This window comes from Mobula birostris, chromosome 10 (assembly GCF_030028105.1).
Source record: "Mobula birostris isolate sMobBir1 chromosome 10, sMobBir1.hap1, whole genome shotgun sequence".
NCBI classification, from domain to species: Eukaryota; Metazoa; Chordata; class Chondrichthyes; order Myliobatiformes; family Myliobatidae; genus Mobula; species Mobula birostris.
In genome coordinates this window covers 118,528,690-118,545,324 of record NC_092379.1, presented here as the reverse complement: position 1 = coordinate 118,545,324, position 16,635 = coordinate 118,528,690, and the positions used below count along the sequence as shown (strand labels likewise).

Genomic DNA, 16,635 nt, shown 5'->3' with positions numbered 1-16,635 from the left:
TTCAAGAGATACTGAGTCTGGTGATGTGGTAATCTTTATTTAGCACAGCAAGCAGGCGTCGTTCTGGAGACACTCTTGGTAGAGGCTCACAAACCCAAAGGTACATCATATTTTTATACCCTTAAAATCAAAGGCAACAGTAGGTGATTCAGTACAATTTCATTAGTTACAATGACAATACTTTGGGTTGACAAATGGTTCATTTGAGATACATAGTGGAAGCACATTGTAGTTGGTAAGACACCTCTGAAAGTCCAAACGCTTTGGAAGAACTAATTAACAAATGCTCTAAAACCTTTTGGTGATAAAGACCAGATACTCAGAAGTAATGTTGTCAGGGCTGTCTCTGAGTACACAAATATGGTATGTCCACAAAAACTATTGATTGCTATTACTTTGACCATGTTTGATATGGTAAATGACAACACCCGTCTGGTCTACCAGCTTGCACTCAAGTCACAATGGTGCAAGTAACTTAGCCATGTTTGTTATGTTTTGTAGACTCCAAAACACTAAACTAGTTACAAGGAAAAAGACGGGTCTTAGTTTCATTTTTAGCTTAAGCGAGGAGCGTACATATCACGTGGTGACATGATGGTATATGCCATTTATGTAATTTTACATATAACCTACAATGCATTATGTGAACAAAAAGAATGCTTAATAAAACAATATATTTAAAATATTACTCAAATATTGTTGGTAGTCCTTCAGATTTGAAGAAGACACTTTTTTGAAACTTGTGCGTTTTAAGTGGAACAGCCGTTGCACAGGGGCAATCCCACTCTCTTGGCAGAAGAGACCTTGATCCAGTGGCACGGACAACCGCTATGGCTGGAGACCTCTCCTGCTGCAGTGGATGACCACTCCTTCCGTTACCTTCATGGTGCCTCCGAGCAGCATGGTCCTTCCTTGATCCAGTATGCTTTCCAACCAGAGGCACAGAGGTTGGCATCAACATCTGTTTGTCCTCTGTTGAGCAATGGTTCATGGTGTACAGCATGGGGACAATTGTGGCATCATCCAGTATCTTTCTTAATTTGCTTTCAGTTGACTCTGTTGCAGGAGATATGGCATGCAAATGGTACATGCATCTCCAATCAAGTTGCAGTTGTCTCAGTCAATTGGAGCCCCACAATATTGGCCCTCCTGTTTTTACCACATTGAAGTTGATTGTTATATTTGACTGTTAGGAATGTCATTCTCACAGGCGTTATCTTTTCTCTAGTAGAAGTTCTTCAGTTCAGAATCTTCGAAATGCCCCTCAAACTCATTCTGTGAAATGACTAATACAGCCAAGCCAGTGTCCAATTCCATTGTAATTAATTTGCTGTTCACTTCTGGTGTAAACCACATTGCTTGTCTATTGGTAGTTTTCAATTTGAAAATCTCCAGGCCCCAGTCCTGTGTCTCTCAGGTTTTTCATCAACAGCATGTAGATTAGTGCTCTTTTGAAACTGAAATTTGACTTTTTATGTTTTTCTCTTGCCTGTGTTGTGCACTCCATTTTTCTTTGTGTGCCTGACATGCTCCTTATATGTGTCCTACTTTGTTGCATTTTGTGCTAGTTTCACCTTTAAACCTGCATGGGTCTGGTGTGAACCCCTACCACAATGGTAACGCAATTTGTTTGGCTAGGCAGGCCTCAGTCTTATCTCCACAATTGTGTTTCTGCTCACTTTCTTTCCTGACTGCAGCTCATTTGCAATCTGTGCTGTTTCCATTGATACAGCAATCTCAACTACTCTTTTAAATATAAGTTGTGCTTCAGTTAGGTGTCACTTTTAGATGTTTTCCTGTAAGATTCCACAAACTAAATGATCCCTCAGTGCATGTTAAGCCCATTACCAAACTGACAGTGTTCAGACAATCTCTTCATTTCAGCCATGTACAAAATTCCAGAAATTTGATCCTTTCCATCAACTGAACTGAATCCTAGTCACACACCACACTTTTATATCTACCAGATCAGCTCTCCATAGAGTCATGGAGAAGTACAGCACAGAAACAGGCCATTTGGCCCATCTAGTCCATGCCAAAACCATTTCAACTGTCTACTCCCATCCATCTGTACCAGGACCATAGCCCTCCGTATCCTTACTATCTATGTACCAATCCAAACTTCTCTTAAACGTTGAAATTGAGCTCGCATGCACCACTTGTGCTGGCAGCTCATTCCACACTCTCACAACCTTCTGAGTGAAGAAGTTTCCTCTCATGCTTTCCTTAAGCTTTTCTGCTTTCACTTTTTAATGACCTCTAGTTGTAGCCACACTCAAACTCAGTGGAAAAAGCCTGCTTGCATTTGCCCTCCATATACCCCTCATAATTTTGTATACCTCTATCAAATCTCCTCTCAGTCTTCTACATTCTAAAAAATACGGTTCTTACCTATTCAATTTTTCCTTGTAGCTCAAGTTCTCCAGACCCGGCAACATCCATATGAATTTTCTCTGTATTCTTTCAACCTTTTTTATATCTTTTCTGTAGGTAGGTGTCCAGAACTGTGTACAAATCTCCAAATTAAACCTCACCGACATCTTATACAAGTTCAAAATAATATCCCATCTCCTGTACTCAATACTTTGATTTATAAAGGCCAATGTGCCAGAAGTTTTCTTTATGACCCCATCTTCCTGCGATGTCACCTGCAATGAATGATCTGTATTCCCAGGCTCTGCCACACTTAGTGCTCTACCATTCACTACCCTGGTTGGTCCTACTGATGTGCAAAATCTCTCACTTGTCTGCATTAAATTCCATCTGCCATTTTTCCGCCCATTTTTCCAGCTGGTGTAGATCCCTCTGCAAGCCACGATGGCCTTCCTCACTGTCGACTACACTCCCAATCTTGGTGTTGTCCACAAATTTGCTGATCCAGTTAACCACTGTTATCATCCAGACCATTGACATTGGTGACAAACAACAAAGGACCCAGCACTGATCCTGGGGCACTCCACCAGTCACAGGCCTCCAGTCAGAGAGGTAACCCTCTACAAACACTATGTGGCTTCTCCCACAAAGCCAATGTCTAATCCAATTCGCTACCTCATCCTGAATGCCGAGTGACTGAATCTTTTTGAATAGCCTTCCATGCAGGACTTTTATCAAATGCCTTACTAAAATCCATGTAGACAACATCCACTGTCTTGCCGTCATCCACTTTCCTAGTAAGTTCCTCAAAAAACTCGATAAGATTGGTTAGATATGACCTTCCATGCACAAACCATGCTGACTATCCTTAACCAGTCCATGTCCATTCAAATACTTGTATATTCATTCCCTTAGAATACCTTCCAATAACTTTCCCACAACTGAGTCAGACTTACTGGCAAGAACAAAATTCCCCGGATGGTATGTTGCTTCCCGGGTGCCAGGGTCTGGGATATCTTTGATCAAGTACCGAGCATACTTAAGTGGGCAGCCAGAAGCTGTGATCCATGTGGATACCAATGACATGGGTAAGATGAGTGACGAGGTTCTGCAAAGTGAGTTCGGGTAGTTAGGTACTAAGTTGAAGGGCAGGACCTCCAGTGTTGTGATCTCAGAAATGATACCCGTGCCATGTACAAGTTAAGCCAGAACTAGAAAGATTATACAGTTGTACATGTGGCTAAGGAGTTGTTGTAGGAAGCAGGGCATAAGCCTTTTGGATCATTGGGCTCTCTTCCAGGGAAAGTGGGACCTGTACAGAAGGGAAGGTTCGCACGTGAACTGGAAGGGGACTAATATCTAGTAGGAAGGTTTGTTGATGCTACACAGTGGGGTATAAACTAGAGTTGCAGGGGTATAGAAACCAGAGTGCCAAAACAGTTAGTGGAGATGTTGTGGAGGCAGATGTTGGTAAGACCTCAGACAAGTCAGGAATCAAAAGGGGGATCATGGTGAGACTAGTGTCCTGAGCTTGCTATATTTCAATGCAAGAGGTATCATAAGAAAGGTGAATGAGCTCAGGGCATGGATCAACACCAGGAATTATGACGTTGTAGCCATTAGTGAGGCTTGGTTGTGGGAGGGGTAACTCGATATTCAGGGTTCTGTTGTCTTAGACATGACAAAGTGAGAAAGATTAAAGGAGGAAGGGTGGTATTACTAGTGAGGTGTTATGGGTGGAACTGAGAAATTAAAAGTGTATGAGCATGTTAATGGATTCAAGGGTTCATTCATTATCAAAGTACTGTATACAACTCTGAAATTCTTCAGTTCTCTGGGTCACCATATTATCCATTGTTGTCTTTGATGCTTTGTGATCCCATGGTCATTGACCTGAACAGATCTAAGCATGGGGTGCTACTCTTAAAAATATCCACCCTCTTTGACTGTTAAAGTCACAAACCAGACAGTGAATAACAGTCATATCCTGGGTTTACCCCCCAGATGTTATGACCGTGAACAAAATTATTGGGGAGACACTTAAGCTGCTGATATAGAAGTCTTTATTCAGCATAACAAATGGGCATCATTCTGGATACACTCTTCGTAGAGACTCACAAACTAAAAGGTACATCACATTTTATAGCCTTTAAAATCGAAGATAACAGTATGTGATTCAATAGAATTTCAGTAGTTACAATAACATTTTGGGTTGACAAAAGGTTCATTTGAGGTACATATTGGAAGCACAGTGTAATTGATAAGACACCTCTGGAGGTCTGGAGGTCAGTATGCCTTTGGGAAAAGCTAATTAACACAAATACTCAACATAATTAACACAAAGCTTTGATGACAGAGAGCCAGATGCCCAAAATTAATGTTGTGAGGGCTGTCTCTGAGTTTGCAAATATGATAAGTACACAAAAACTATTGATTGCTATTACTGTGACCATGTTTGATATGCTAAGTGACAACATCCGTCTGGTCTACCAACTTGCACGCTAGTCACAATGGTGCAAATAATTGAGCTATGTTGCCTGCTTTGATGCAAGCCAATTAACACAACCCCATTGTCTTAACGTTTGGCGCTTACATATGCAATCTCATAGTCTGTGGAGCAGCCTGTGCTTTTAACTTCAATTTACTGCTTGCAATTGACAAAAATCTGAAGGCTAACTGCAAGCTTCTTGAATTATTTACATTTACAATAAGAACTCAAGCCTGTTTCTGTGAATTAATATCTGCTATATTCACATAACTAATGAATTGTCCATAACAGACACATTCATAATTGCAAGAATAAAATTCAACATTAATTAGATTAATTACTTGGACTTTTAATATTTGTTACCATCAGTAATCCTTATGATTAAAAGAAATCAAAGATTTTTGTCACCTTCACTTTCTTTCTGCATGTAGGTTGAAATTAAATGGCTGTTAAATTATCTGCTTCATTAAAGTTAGAATGTTCAAAATTGACCAAGATGGCCAGTGGTTCTAATTGAAATGTTTTACTTTCTTCCTCACAGGTAGACATGCTGAAGATATATTTGGAGAGCTTTTTAATGAAGCTAACAATTTCTGTATGCGAGTTAACTGTCTCCAGGAGAGAATTGATTGCCTGGCAATTAAAGTCACCCAACTAGATTCCACTGTGGAAGAAGGTCAGTGAGCAGTGAACTTGGCGATAGAACTCGGGTGTAGGTGGAGGCAAGATTGTGCAGAGTAGAACAATCTGATGAACAGTAACATTGCATTGTGGGGATTTAGCTGCAATGCAGTGTAGTTATGTATGTTGGGTAAGAATCACAATATCATGACATCTTGGAAGAAGGCCATTTGGCCCAATTGTACTATGTTGGCTGTTTGCAAGAGTAACTTAGTCAATCTCATTCTTTAAATCTTTTCCCAAATCTCTGCAGTCTTTTCTCCAAGTTTCAATCCAACTTCCTTTTGACATTGACATTTGAATTTTTTTCCCCCACCTCTTTCAAGCAATTAAGTTTGGATCCTGATAATTTGCTCTCTGAAAATGGGTTTACTCAAGCCCTTCATGATTTTTATGACAATCATTTGAAATTAACTTTCTCTGGCTCTCAGCCTTTTCAAGGATGGGAAGAATTTCAATCAGATAACTTTAATTTTGTTTAATGAAAGGAGAACAATCTGAGGTTTTTGGCTCTATCCAAGCAACTCATGCTGTTTTAAACACGATGTTTAAAAGATGTTTGGACAGGTATCCACATAGGAAATGCATGGACAGATACAAGGCTAATGCTGGCAAGTGGGATGGGCTCTGACAGGCATCAAGGTCAAGATGGGTAAAGTGGCCGAAAGGGCTGTGTGATTCTAAGATGGTTTATACCCTGGTCCATTTCACTAAATCTTCCCTGCAACTTCTCTATTTCCTTCATATTGTTTCCTAAGTATGTTGATTAGAATTGGATACTGGATACTAGTCATGATAAATCAATGCTTTATAGAATTTCACTTGACTTGTACTTTGTATTTATAAAACCCATGACTCTAAATACTTTGTGGAAAAGCTCTTTACTTAAGCTGTTCTGTCACCTTCAAAGAATTGTGCCCACATATATCAGATCTCTCTGTACCCGTGCAACATATTCAAAATGCTGGATGAACACACCAAGACAGGCAGCAACTATGGAAGGGAATAAACAGTCAATGCTCCGGATCGAGACCCTTCGCCAGGACCAGAAAGGAAGGGGGCAGGAGACAGAATAGGTGGGGGGAGCGGAAGGAGCACACACTGGAAAGTGATAGGTGAGACCAGGTGAGGGGGAAGATGGGAGGGTGGATGGCGGGTGAAGTAAGAAGCTGGAAAGTGATAGGTGGAAGAGGTAAAGGGATGAAGAAGAAGGAATCTAATAGGAGAGGACAGTGGACCAGGGAATAAAGGGATGGAGGACAGGAACCTGAGGGAGGTAATGAGCAGAGTAGGGGAGAGAATGTAACCAGAGTGGGGTATGTAAAAGGAGAGATGTCGGGAGTGTATGTGTAGCCACTTGCAAATTGTGTGTTTTAAATCATATTGTCTGTCATTTCACTTCCTATTAAATTATATCTTCACATTTCTCTACATTAAATTTCACCTCCCGCGTGTCCATCTTTTCAACCAGTCTATCTACATACTCCTGAAATAATATGCTATCCTTAATGTTTACCACACTTCTAAATTGGATATTCGGTAAATTCTGAAATGGTGGTCTGTGCATGCAAGAAGTCATTAGAATGTATGTATGTGATAGATTACTAGTCCTGGCATTGAATCTTTGGAGAACAGCTGTTTGCGCTCTTCCAGACAGAAAACAACTGTTCACCCTAAATCTGTTTCTTGATCCTAAGCCAGTTATAAATCCACACTGCAATGGTAGCTTTTGTTCCATGGGTTTCAGCTTTGTCGACAAGTTTATTACGTGAGACCTTTTCAAGCAATTTTTGAAACACCCTGTGCATGACATCAACCATATTGTCCTTGTGGAAATTCTCATTTTTTCCTGAAGGAAGCAATGGGATGTCTACAAAGGCTATCAAATCACACATACAGTGCAAGACTTCAAAGAGGTAGTGGGGAGCAATGGATGGGCATGATCAACATGCAGGAAAAGTCCTTTGGAGTGAGTTCAGAAAAAAAAACTCGTACAATAGTGGAAATCTGAATCTGTCTCTCCAAAAATTCTGAATCAATATAAACTTTTTAGACTGAGGTGCTTTCTTTTTCCAGGAAGGGTATCAAAAGCATGAATAAAGACTGGTTAAAATATGGCCATGATGTGGATCAATATTAATTTGAGGCTGGCATTCTGCAGCTGTTTTCCTTTGTGATTGTAACTCCAGCTTTGTTAATGATAATTCAAAAGATGATGCTTGGCCCAGATGTTTCTGCATTGACAATGGTACTAATGACCTTTGAGTGTCGCTGCAGATTGCAGCATCGTGTACCATGACAACGGGTGAGTCAAGGATGTCAGACACTGTGGGATTGGCTTTCATCTTTGTTTGTCAGACCCGAGGACCTGGAGGAGGTTGCTGCTGACCGTACCACGTGGCGACAACTGCATAGGGATGGGGTTAGTATTCTGGAGATGAAAGGAACAACCAGAAGACAGCAGAAGAGAGCCAGGAGAACTCCAGCCATGGTTGCCACCACTACTACATATACATGTCCCACCTGCAATAGAGCTTGTGGGTCCAGGATAGGACTGTATAGTCATCAAAGATCTCACCGTTAGAGGAGTGGACATCGTCATCGGATTTCGATGGACAACCGAAGAAGAAGAGATGGAGCAGCTGGCTTTCATCTGGTGACTGTGAGAATGAGCCTACCCTCATCAGCTATGACTTGTGCTTTGCAATAATGAGTAATATCACTGCTGATCCCTCCACCTACTCACCTATTCCAGCCTGCAGATTAATTTGTGCCTCCACATGTGCTCCCAGGGTTAGATAACTCCCAAAGGGAATTCTGTTGGAAGGCTATTGATCCTTAGTTGAGAAGGAAAGTACACACAATTAAGCCCACAGAAGGAGGAATAAAGTGAATATTTTCACAAAAATCTAAACTTAATCCTCTCTATAGGGCTGGGGGAAATGGTTGGGAATAATTAAATCTTGTTACATAAACCTGCATTTTATATCTATATGGTTGCCAAGCCAGTTGTATACTTTTGTATGTCCTAAGGTCTGCCTTTATGGCTTTTGACACCAGCCAGGTTTTCTTCACGTTTTTACTTCCTTCCCATTAATACAGAAGGTCTTGATTCAGAATCACAACATAGGGCCTTTGGCTATTTGGGAATCGAGCCTGGAAAGCAGGTTAGTTTTGAGCTGGAAGTTGATTCAACCAAAACTGCTGAAGGGCTTGTGGTTGGTTTAAAGCAAAATCACAATGTTTCATTATATTTTATTGTAGGTGAGAGTGAAGGTCAGTGGAGTTTGTAGCATCATAACTGAAATTATCATTAACGTGAAATGTGTTCTGATGAGCCTGGTAGTTCTGTTTCTGTATTAACTAATGCCAGAGAATAGACAAGAACACGCAGTCAGCAAAGGTATAGAACATAATGACACTTCTGAGTTGAAACCTTCCTAAAAACTGAAAACTGAGTGTCTTGGTGGGGTGGATCAAAGTTATATAAGGAGAACAGTGCAAGTGGAAACTTAAGGGTTTAGATATAAAATTCTCAATCTCGGTGAGGTAATAAAAGACTTAAAGACAAAAGAATAGGCAAAACAAAGATGTGAAATTTCACTCAAAGGGCAAATAGAGGAATGCACCAAAATGGAGGAAGAGGATAGCTGATGTCTGGCTTGGAAATGCAGGGAGCAGCGAAGAGATTTGCCAGTCTTTCTCAGAGACAAAGGAGATTGCACTGAAAAGTGGATTATAATCCAGTTAAATTTGCCTTTTATTACAACGATAGAAAATGCTAGAGATACTCAGAAGGTCAGGTAACTTTGAGCATTACAATTTCATCCAGATAACCTTTCATCAGAACTGAAAAAGTGAGAAACCAAGAGTGTTTAAGTTGCAGAAAGGAAGAGTGATGAAGAGACTGAAGGGAGTGCTTGTGATAGGGCTTTTATACAGTTGATACAGATGCTGCTTGTTGCTGCCTAATGGAGGGTAATAAATATTAGTTAATCATAACTAATCAGCTAGTCAGACCTGGATACTTCAGAATTTTTCACTGTTTTAAATATTAAGCTTTTATAGTTTGCCTTTTATTTTTCCCTGTTTGATTTATTGTAGCCTCTTCCTTTCCTGGAATATCATTCTGGGATGAGTTCAATTCTTTGCTATGATTTTCTCTTGTCTTGTTTTCAGTTTAGAATGGCAGATAACAGATATACTTTAATATTCCCTGATTGCCTTTTAAACCTCATACATATTTTAACTTGTTTTTCTTTTTCCTCCATTTTCTTCTCATTGTTCTTGCGTGTATTAAATTATTATAACCATATAACCATATAACAATTACAGCACGGAAACAGGCCATCTTGGCCCTTCTAGTCCGTGCCGAACTCTTACTCTCACCTAGTCCCACTGACCTGCACTCAGCCCATAACCCTCCATTCCTTTCCTGTCCGTATAGCTGTCCAATTTAACTTTAAATGACAACATTGAACCTGCCTCAACCACTTCTGCTGGAAGCTCGTTCCACACAGCTACCACTCTCTGAGTAAAGAAGTTCCCCCTCATGTCACCCCTAAATTGTGCAATCCCATTTTACACTTTTTTTTCGTAAGTAAACATTCTACATCTCTATTCAACAACTTACAGTTAGTCAGTCTACTAACTTGGTGTTGGGAGGAATAGATATTATTGTTCCTTTCTACCTTGTTCATTTAGACCATAAGACATAGGAACAGAAATAGGGCATTCAATGCATTGAATCTGCTCCACCATTCAATCATGGTCAATTTATTACCCCCTTAACCTCATTCTCTTGCCTTTTCCCCAGAACCTTGATGCCCTTACAAATCAAGAACCGTCACCCTCTGTTTTAAATATATCTAATGGCTTGGGCTCCACAGCTGTTTGTGGCAAGGAATTCCACAGGTTCACCACCTTCTAGCTAAAGAAATTCCTCCTCATCTTTGTTCTAAAGGGGCATCCTTCTATTTGAGGGTGTGCCATCTGGCTGTAGACTCCCCCACTACAGAAAACATCCTCTTCATACCCACTCTGCCTCCGCCTTTGAATGAGATCCCCCTCGTTCTTCTAAACTCAAACTAGTACAGGCCAAGAGCCATCAAACACTCCTCAAATGTTATTTAGTTCTGAAGAGGTCCTGCACTCGAATTATTAAATTGTCTTTTTTACATTATTGCATTGCCCAGGATTTTTGTTAATCCCCAGTTATTTGTGATTCTTCTGTTTGTATTGTGGGGTGTTTGAATTTTAAAATGCATTAGAAACTCGCAACAAAAATGCCTTTTCATTTGGAGAAAAGTATTGCATGGAGGCCAGAGAGAAGAAAGATGTGAGAATTGACCATTCATTCATCCCCAAACCCTCTCCGATGGAGGTTTCGTAGCAAGTATGGTGTTGGGTAATTTTTAATGATCGACTTCAAGAAATGGGAAAAATATCAATTGTCTGTGTCAAAACAGAGTCCACACACATAACGTTTTACTAAGAAGGGAGAATACTGAAAATGCTGAACAAGCCAGCCAGGGTATGTGGAAAAAGAAACAGTTTACTGTTTCAACCTGAAACATTAATTTTGTTTCACTCTTCACAGTTGCTGCCTTACCTGCTGAGTTTTTTCCCCCAGTTATTTCCTAATGTACATTTTCAGCATCTGCATATTCATACAGCACAGAATGAGGCACTCTGCCCCATTGTATCCATGTTGACCATCAGGTACCCACCTATACGAATCCCATGTACCTGCACTTTGTCCGCAGCTTTCTAAGCCATGACATGACAGAACATGCATCGTGTCTATTTGACCTGCTCCTGCTTGTTTCTTATGTTCTAGGTTGGGTTTCTATAGCAATGCAGTCTATTTGGAGGTTGTGCATCATTGTGAGAACAGTGGGAGTGGGTGATGGTGGTGAGGGAGATTGAGCCTTAGTTCAGAGAAGAGGAGTTCAATAAAGGGAGAGAAATTACTATAAAGAGAATTAGTGGTGACGTGGTTCTATTTGTCACTTTATGTACTGAACATCATCTTCACTGTTACTGAATCACTGCAAAATCTGATGGCACTTAACTCTCAGTGGTAATGGAATATGTTTAAGGACAAATGTCATTCAGTTAAAGCTGGTACGTAAACACAAACTTATGACAGTTCTTAAAAAAGGTTGAGGCTAAATAACTTCCTCTAAGCATTTGTTGTCGCAACATGAATAAAAGTGAATTTGTTGTCTTAGTAACCACGCATTTTGTTTTGAATTGCAGTCTCGCTGCAAGACATCAACATGAGGAAAGCATTTAAGAGCTCAACCACACAAAACCAGCAGGTGGTGTCACGGAATACTATTCCAAACCCAGTGTTGGAAATGTTCCAACAATGTGACAAGCCTCCACCCCTCAATATCCTGACGCCGTACAGGTAATGGTTAATTAGACTTGTGGAAATTTGCTCAAATCTAGATAGTGCATCGAGAAGGATGAAGTTATCATCGTAGGTGGATCCAGTTTCTCACATTGAGCTTTTTTAATTTTAAAATTGGTCATTCATAAAATTTGCAACTATATAATAGAATACGTTCTCATGTCACCATATAAACAGTCCCATTAATAATAAGTTAGCATGGCATTAACTTCCATTATGTAAGTTCAAAGATTTTGTTCTTTAAATACCAGTTCCATCCCTTATTCTGCAATGTCAAGAAAATCTCTGGTCTTTTCCTACAAAGCCTTTACAACAGCTGCACCAGACATCAGAGCATCTCTTAGCGTCCTGTCCTGGACTGTGGAATGTGCCAGACTGCAACATTTGTGAACAGAATTTGTTGCATTTCTTGCCTGACTGTCTTGGCAGACCGTGTTCCAGAATTAGATGGACACCTGTAATGACCCCAATAGAGCTGCCTCAAGGACAGCACAAGATGGTGTTGAGACCCTGTGCAAGAAGGATCTGACAGGGAGGGCCGTTCTCTTGGTTCTTGTTTGAGCATCCCAGAGAAGTGACCTTCAATCAAATGTTCTTGACGGCCTGTTCAGTGAACTACATGACAAGGTCCACCTTTAACTTTCAGCCTTGAGGTCATCTGGTCCAGACCACTGTCTGAAGGACTTGTAGTGAAAAGTGTTACTTCTGTTCTACAGAAAACAATTAAATGGCACTGTGCGGCTAAAATCAATGTTCTGTACCAATGTGGACAGACCTTGACCTTTTAGCACAGGTATGCAGTGACATTTAACATTTGCCTTTTGAAATCATCTAGGTGAACTTGTCAAGTTAGAGGTAACTTGGCCCGGATCGCAACAGAAACAATTTACAAACAATTTTTAAGCAAAGGCAGGAGATTTTTAGTAGCTGGGAAAAGCAGGATATTAAATGACAGCCAAGTTTAGCACCGGCTTCCCATTTGAATTTACTAATTTCACACCCAGTAGCCACGCAGAAAAGAGGGATGGTATGAGAAAGACCACACCCACACTTGAAGAATGGAGTAGGAGAAACGGAGGATAACATTGCCGTGCAAACAGTATTGGATTGAGGAAATGAGTAGCTTGGGGAGGGAGAGAAGCACGTTACAACATTACAACAGGTTATCTTGGAACTACTAAGAGTGGAAGCACTCCTGCACCTCCTAACCAAGAGAAGTGCCAGATCTCCTAACTGATCTCTTGGACCCTGCCTTCTTTAAGATGCTAAGTAAACCGAGTGCCAGTGAATCTGATCCACAGTTGTTAAAGTATTTCAGTTAGTTTCATACTACTAGAGACTACATTTCTTTATGGACCCGCCCAGCCCACCTCAACCAATCCTCTATCATTTTGAAATAGTAGTGAAGCGGTTATTTACCAAAACAATATTTCAAAAAATCTCCCTATCACCAGAAATTCAGGCAGTTCCAAAACAGAAAAATGTTGAAGAGGGATTGGACAGACCAGTGAAATTCTACCAGAGTGCTGGCGTGGAGGTTAACATCTTGGCAAGAAATGTATTAGTTTTTGTACCTACATTTGATCTGAAGAGTCATGCAATCGAATAAACAATTCATCGTGTAATAGCTCTGTGTGGTAATACTTCTATGTTCCAGAAGATTCTGTGATGGGCTGCAGAGGTAATATCATGAGAAGTATGTTGCTAGGATATGTCATTATTTTTTTTACAAGTATTCTTTTCCTTGAATTTTATATTGCAGGGATGACAGAAAAGATGGACTCAAATTTTACACAGATTCTTCCTACTTCTTCAATTTGTGGAAAGAGAAGATGCTGCAGGCTACAGAGGATAAAAGAAAGGAAAAACGACGTCAAAAGGTATTGAAAATAATTTTTAAAATTATTATCCATAACTAATGTCTTGTTTATTGTTCCATACATTTTAGTTTGAAGTAACTATGAAGAGTATTCATTTGCAATTGTCACTGAGCCTATAGTGTCCATTTAGCAGTACTGATCTGTAACAGATGTACAGTATTTTATAATACATTTACAAATGCAGTACACTGATTAAACCAAAGTAGAACAAATTTGCATCCTTTCCATGTTAATGTGGAAAAGTGTAAGGGCAAATTGCTGTCTTCGGTAGTAAAATGGATTATTCTAATATAGCGAGGATTTGCTGAGAAACAATGAGATTAACGATACGTTTAATTTGTGTATACCTAATTGCCAGATAGGCATTATATTGTGAACCCAGTATAAAAGACTCATAATGATTTAATTTACATCCAGAATTGAGAAAGTTAGGGTCAACTCTATCATACAGGAGTGGCGGATGTTCTCTAATAGGAGACATCTGGTGATGTTTATTGCTTGGCTCCATCATATAGATGCATTGGACAAGATTAACAGAAAGAAATGAAACAATAACACCACTGTTATTGGCAGAATCTCAGATGGCGATGAAGAGGCGTATAGCAGTTAGATTAGATGGTTGAGTGGTAGACAATAGACAATAGGTGCAGGAGTAGGCCATTCAGCCCTTCGAGCCAGCACCACCATTCACTGTGATCATGGCTGATCATCCACAATCAGTATCCTTTTCCTGCCTTCTCCCCATATCCCTTGACTCCGCTATCTTTAAGAGCTCTATCTAACTTTTTCTTGAAAGAATCCAGAGAATTGGCCTCCACTGCCTTCTGAGGCAGAGGATTCCACAGAACCACAACCCTCTGTGTGAAAAAGTTTTTCCTCAACTCCACTCTAAATGGTCTACCCCTTATTCTTAAACTGTGGCCTCTGGTTCTGGACTCCCCCAACATTGGGAACATGTTTCCTGCCTCTAGCGTGTCCAATCCCTTAATAATCTTATATGTGATGCTGTAGCAACATCAGCAGGTCCAAGGAATTGATTGTGGACTTCGGGAAAAGGGAAATTCGGAGAACGCACACCAGTCCTCATTGAGGGATCAGCAGTGGAAAGGGGGAGCAGGTTCACGTTCCTGAGCACCAATATCTCTGTGGATCTACCTCAGGTCCAACACATCAGTGCAATTGCAAATAAGGCACGCCAGCAGTTCTACTTTATTTTGAGTTTATAGATTTGATGTGCCACCAAAGACACATACAGATTTCTACAGATATACAGTGGAAAGCATTCTCACTGGTTGCCTCACCGCCTGGAACGGAGACTCCAATGTATGGGATCACAAGATGCTGCAGGGAGATGTAAGTTCACCCGGTTCCATTATGGGCACTTCCCTCCCTACATCAAGGATATCTTCAAGAGGCTGTGCCTCAGGTAGACGGCATCCATCATTAAAGACCCTCACCATCCGGGACGTGCTCTTTATGTGTTACTACCATCAGGGAGGAGGTATAGGAGCCTAAAGATCCACATTCAGTGTTTTAAAAACAGCTTCTTCCCCTCTGTGGTCAGAGTTCTGATTGGTCCATGACAATACTTGTTATCCATCTTTTGCGCTACTTATTTATTTTTGTAACATTTAATGTCTTGTACTGTACTGCTGCTGCAAAACAACAACAAGTTTCACAGCATATGCCAGTGAACATAAACCTGATTCCGATTCAGAACAGGATCTGCTAAAGTATTTCCTTTCGTTGTAAGATGGTGTCCAACAACGCTAGATTAAGGTCACTGCAGCAGGTGCTGACATTTTTTCACAGAGTTTGGGAAAAAGTAGGCAAAACACAAATGGACAAACCAGATAATTAAAAGCTGTTTACACTGGATTTCAATATATGAAGCCTGTTATTTCAGAATCTAGAAGTTAAAATATGCACTAGTCTCACTCATTGTTTCAAACTAAACCATTGATGTATTAGAATAACCCACTTAATAGCATCACTTAGTAAAATTATGGAAACTGTTCAGTATATCCCTGATTTAGCGCGTTGCTACCCCAGCTTGTCTGCCTGGACATGGCAGCTTACATCTTTCCACCTAGACACCTAGGCAGGGGAAAGATAGGAAACTGTCCAATGCAGGTTTGATCTGTTGGATCCTGCATTTAAAAAAAACATGTTTCTTTTTGCATTGCACAGTATAATAGGAAAATTTATTTTCTCCGAGACCTTTTTTTTTCATTCAAATATATTGATTCATTAGGGTTTCATTTTGTATAAAAGGTGAACATGATATTTTTTACATTGCCAAAAGTAAAATTCACAAAGCTCTGACGGCGAAAATGAAAGTTCTATTCTTGAAAAGGATGGTCTCAAATTTACTTCAATTGGTTTAACCAATGCCATCACAGGAGTGATTGGTTTTAATGACCATGGAATAGAGAACAAGATCCACGTTAAGGGTTCCATTTTTTGAGTAAAGACCATGTATAGCAATCCAAAGGTATGGATAGGTGCTGGTGGGGGCAGAATCGGATGCAGATGTGATGTCTCTTATAACTTGCTGGCACTAACACATTCAAGGTTAGTATATGAATGTTATTTACTTATACAGAGCTCTGGATATTTATATAAACAGACTTTTGTCACCTATCAAGTAAAATAAAAATAAATTTATTATTAAAGTACACAAATGTTACCATATATTACCTTGAAATTCATTGTGTATTTACAAGAAAATAAAGAAATCTGATAGAATTCGTAAAAAATGATACATAAACCAATTAAACCTATTAAAGCAGATT

The 16,635-nt window shown here is 40.0% G+C and overlaps 1 protein-coding gene across 1 annotated transcript in view; it reads left to right on the top strand.

Moving 5' to 3' along the window:
* LOC140204581 (actin-binding protein WASF3-like) overlaps positions 1-16,635 on the top strand; it is an 83,155-nt gene that overhangs the window by 49,580 nt on the left and 16,940 nt on the right. Inside the window, exons 3-5 of the mRNA XM_072271302.1 lie at positions 5,403-5,537; positions 11,804-11,957; positions 13,723-13,840. Coding sequence (XP_072127403.1) covers positions 5,403-5,537; positions 11,804-11,957; positions 13,723-13,840 — 407 coding nt within the window. The remainder of the gene's footprint in view (positions 1-5,402; positions 5,538-11,803; positions 11,958-13,722; positions 13,841-16,635) is intronic.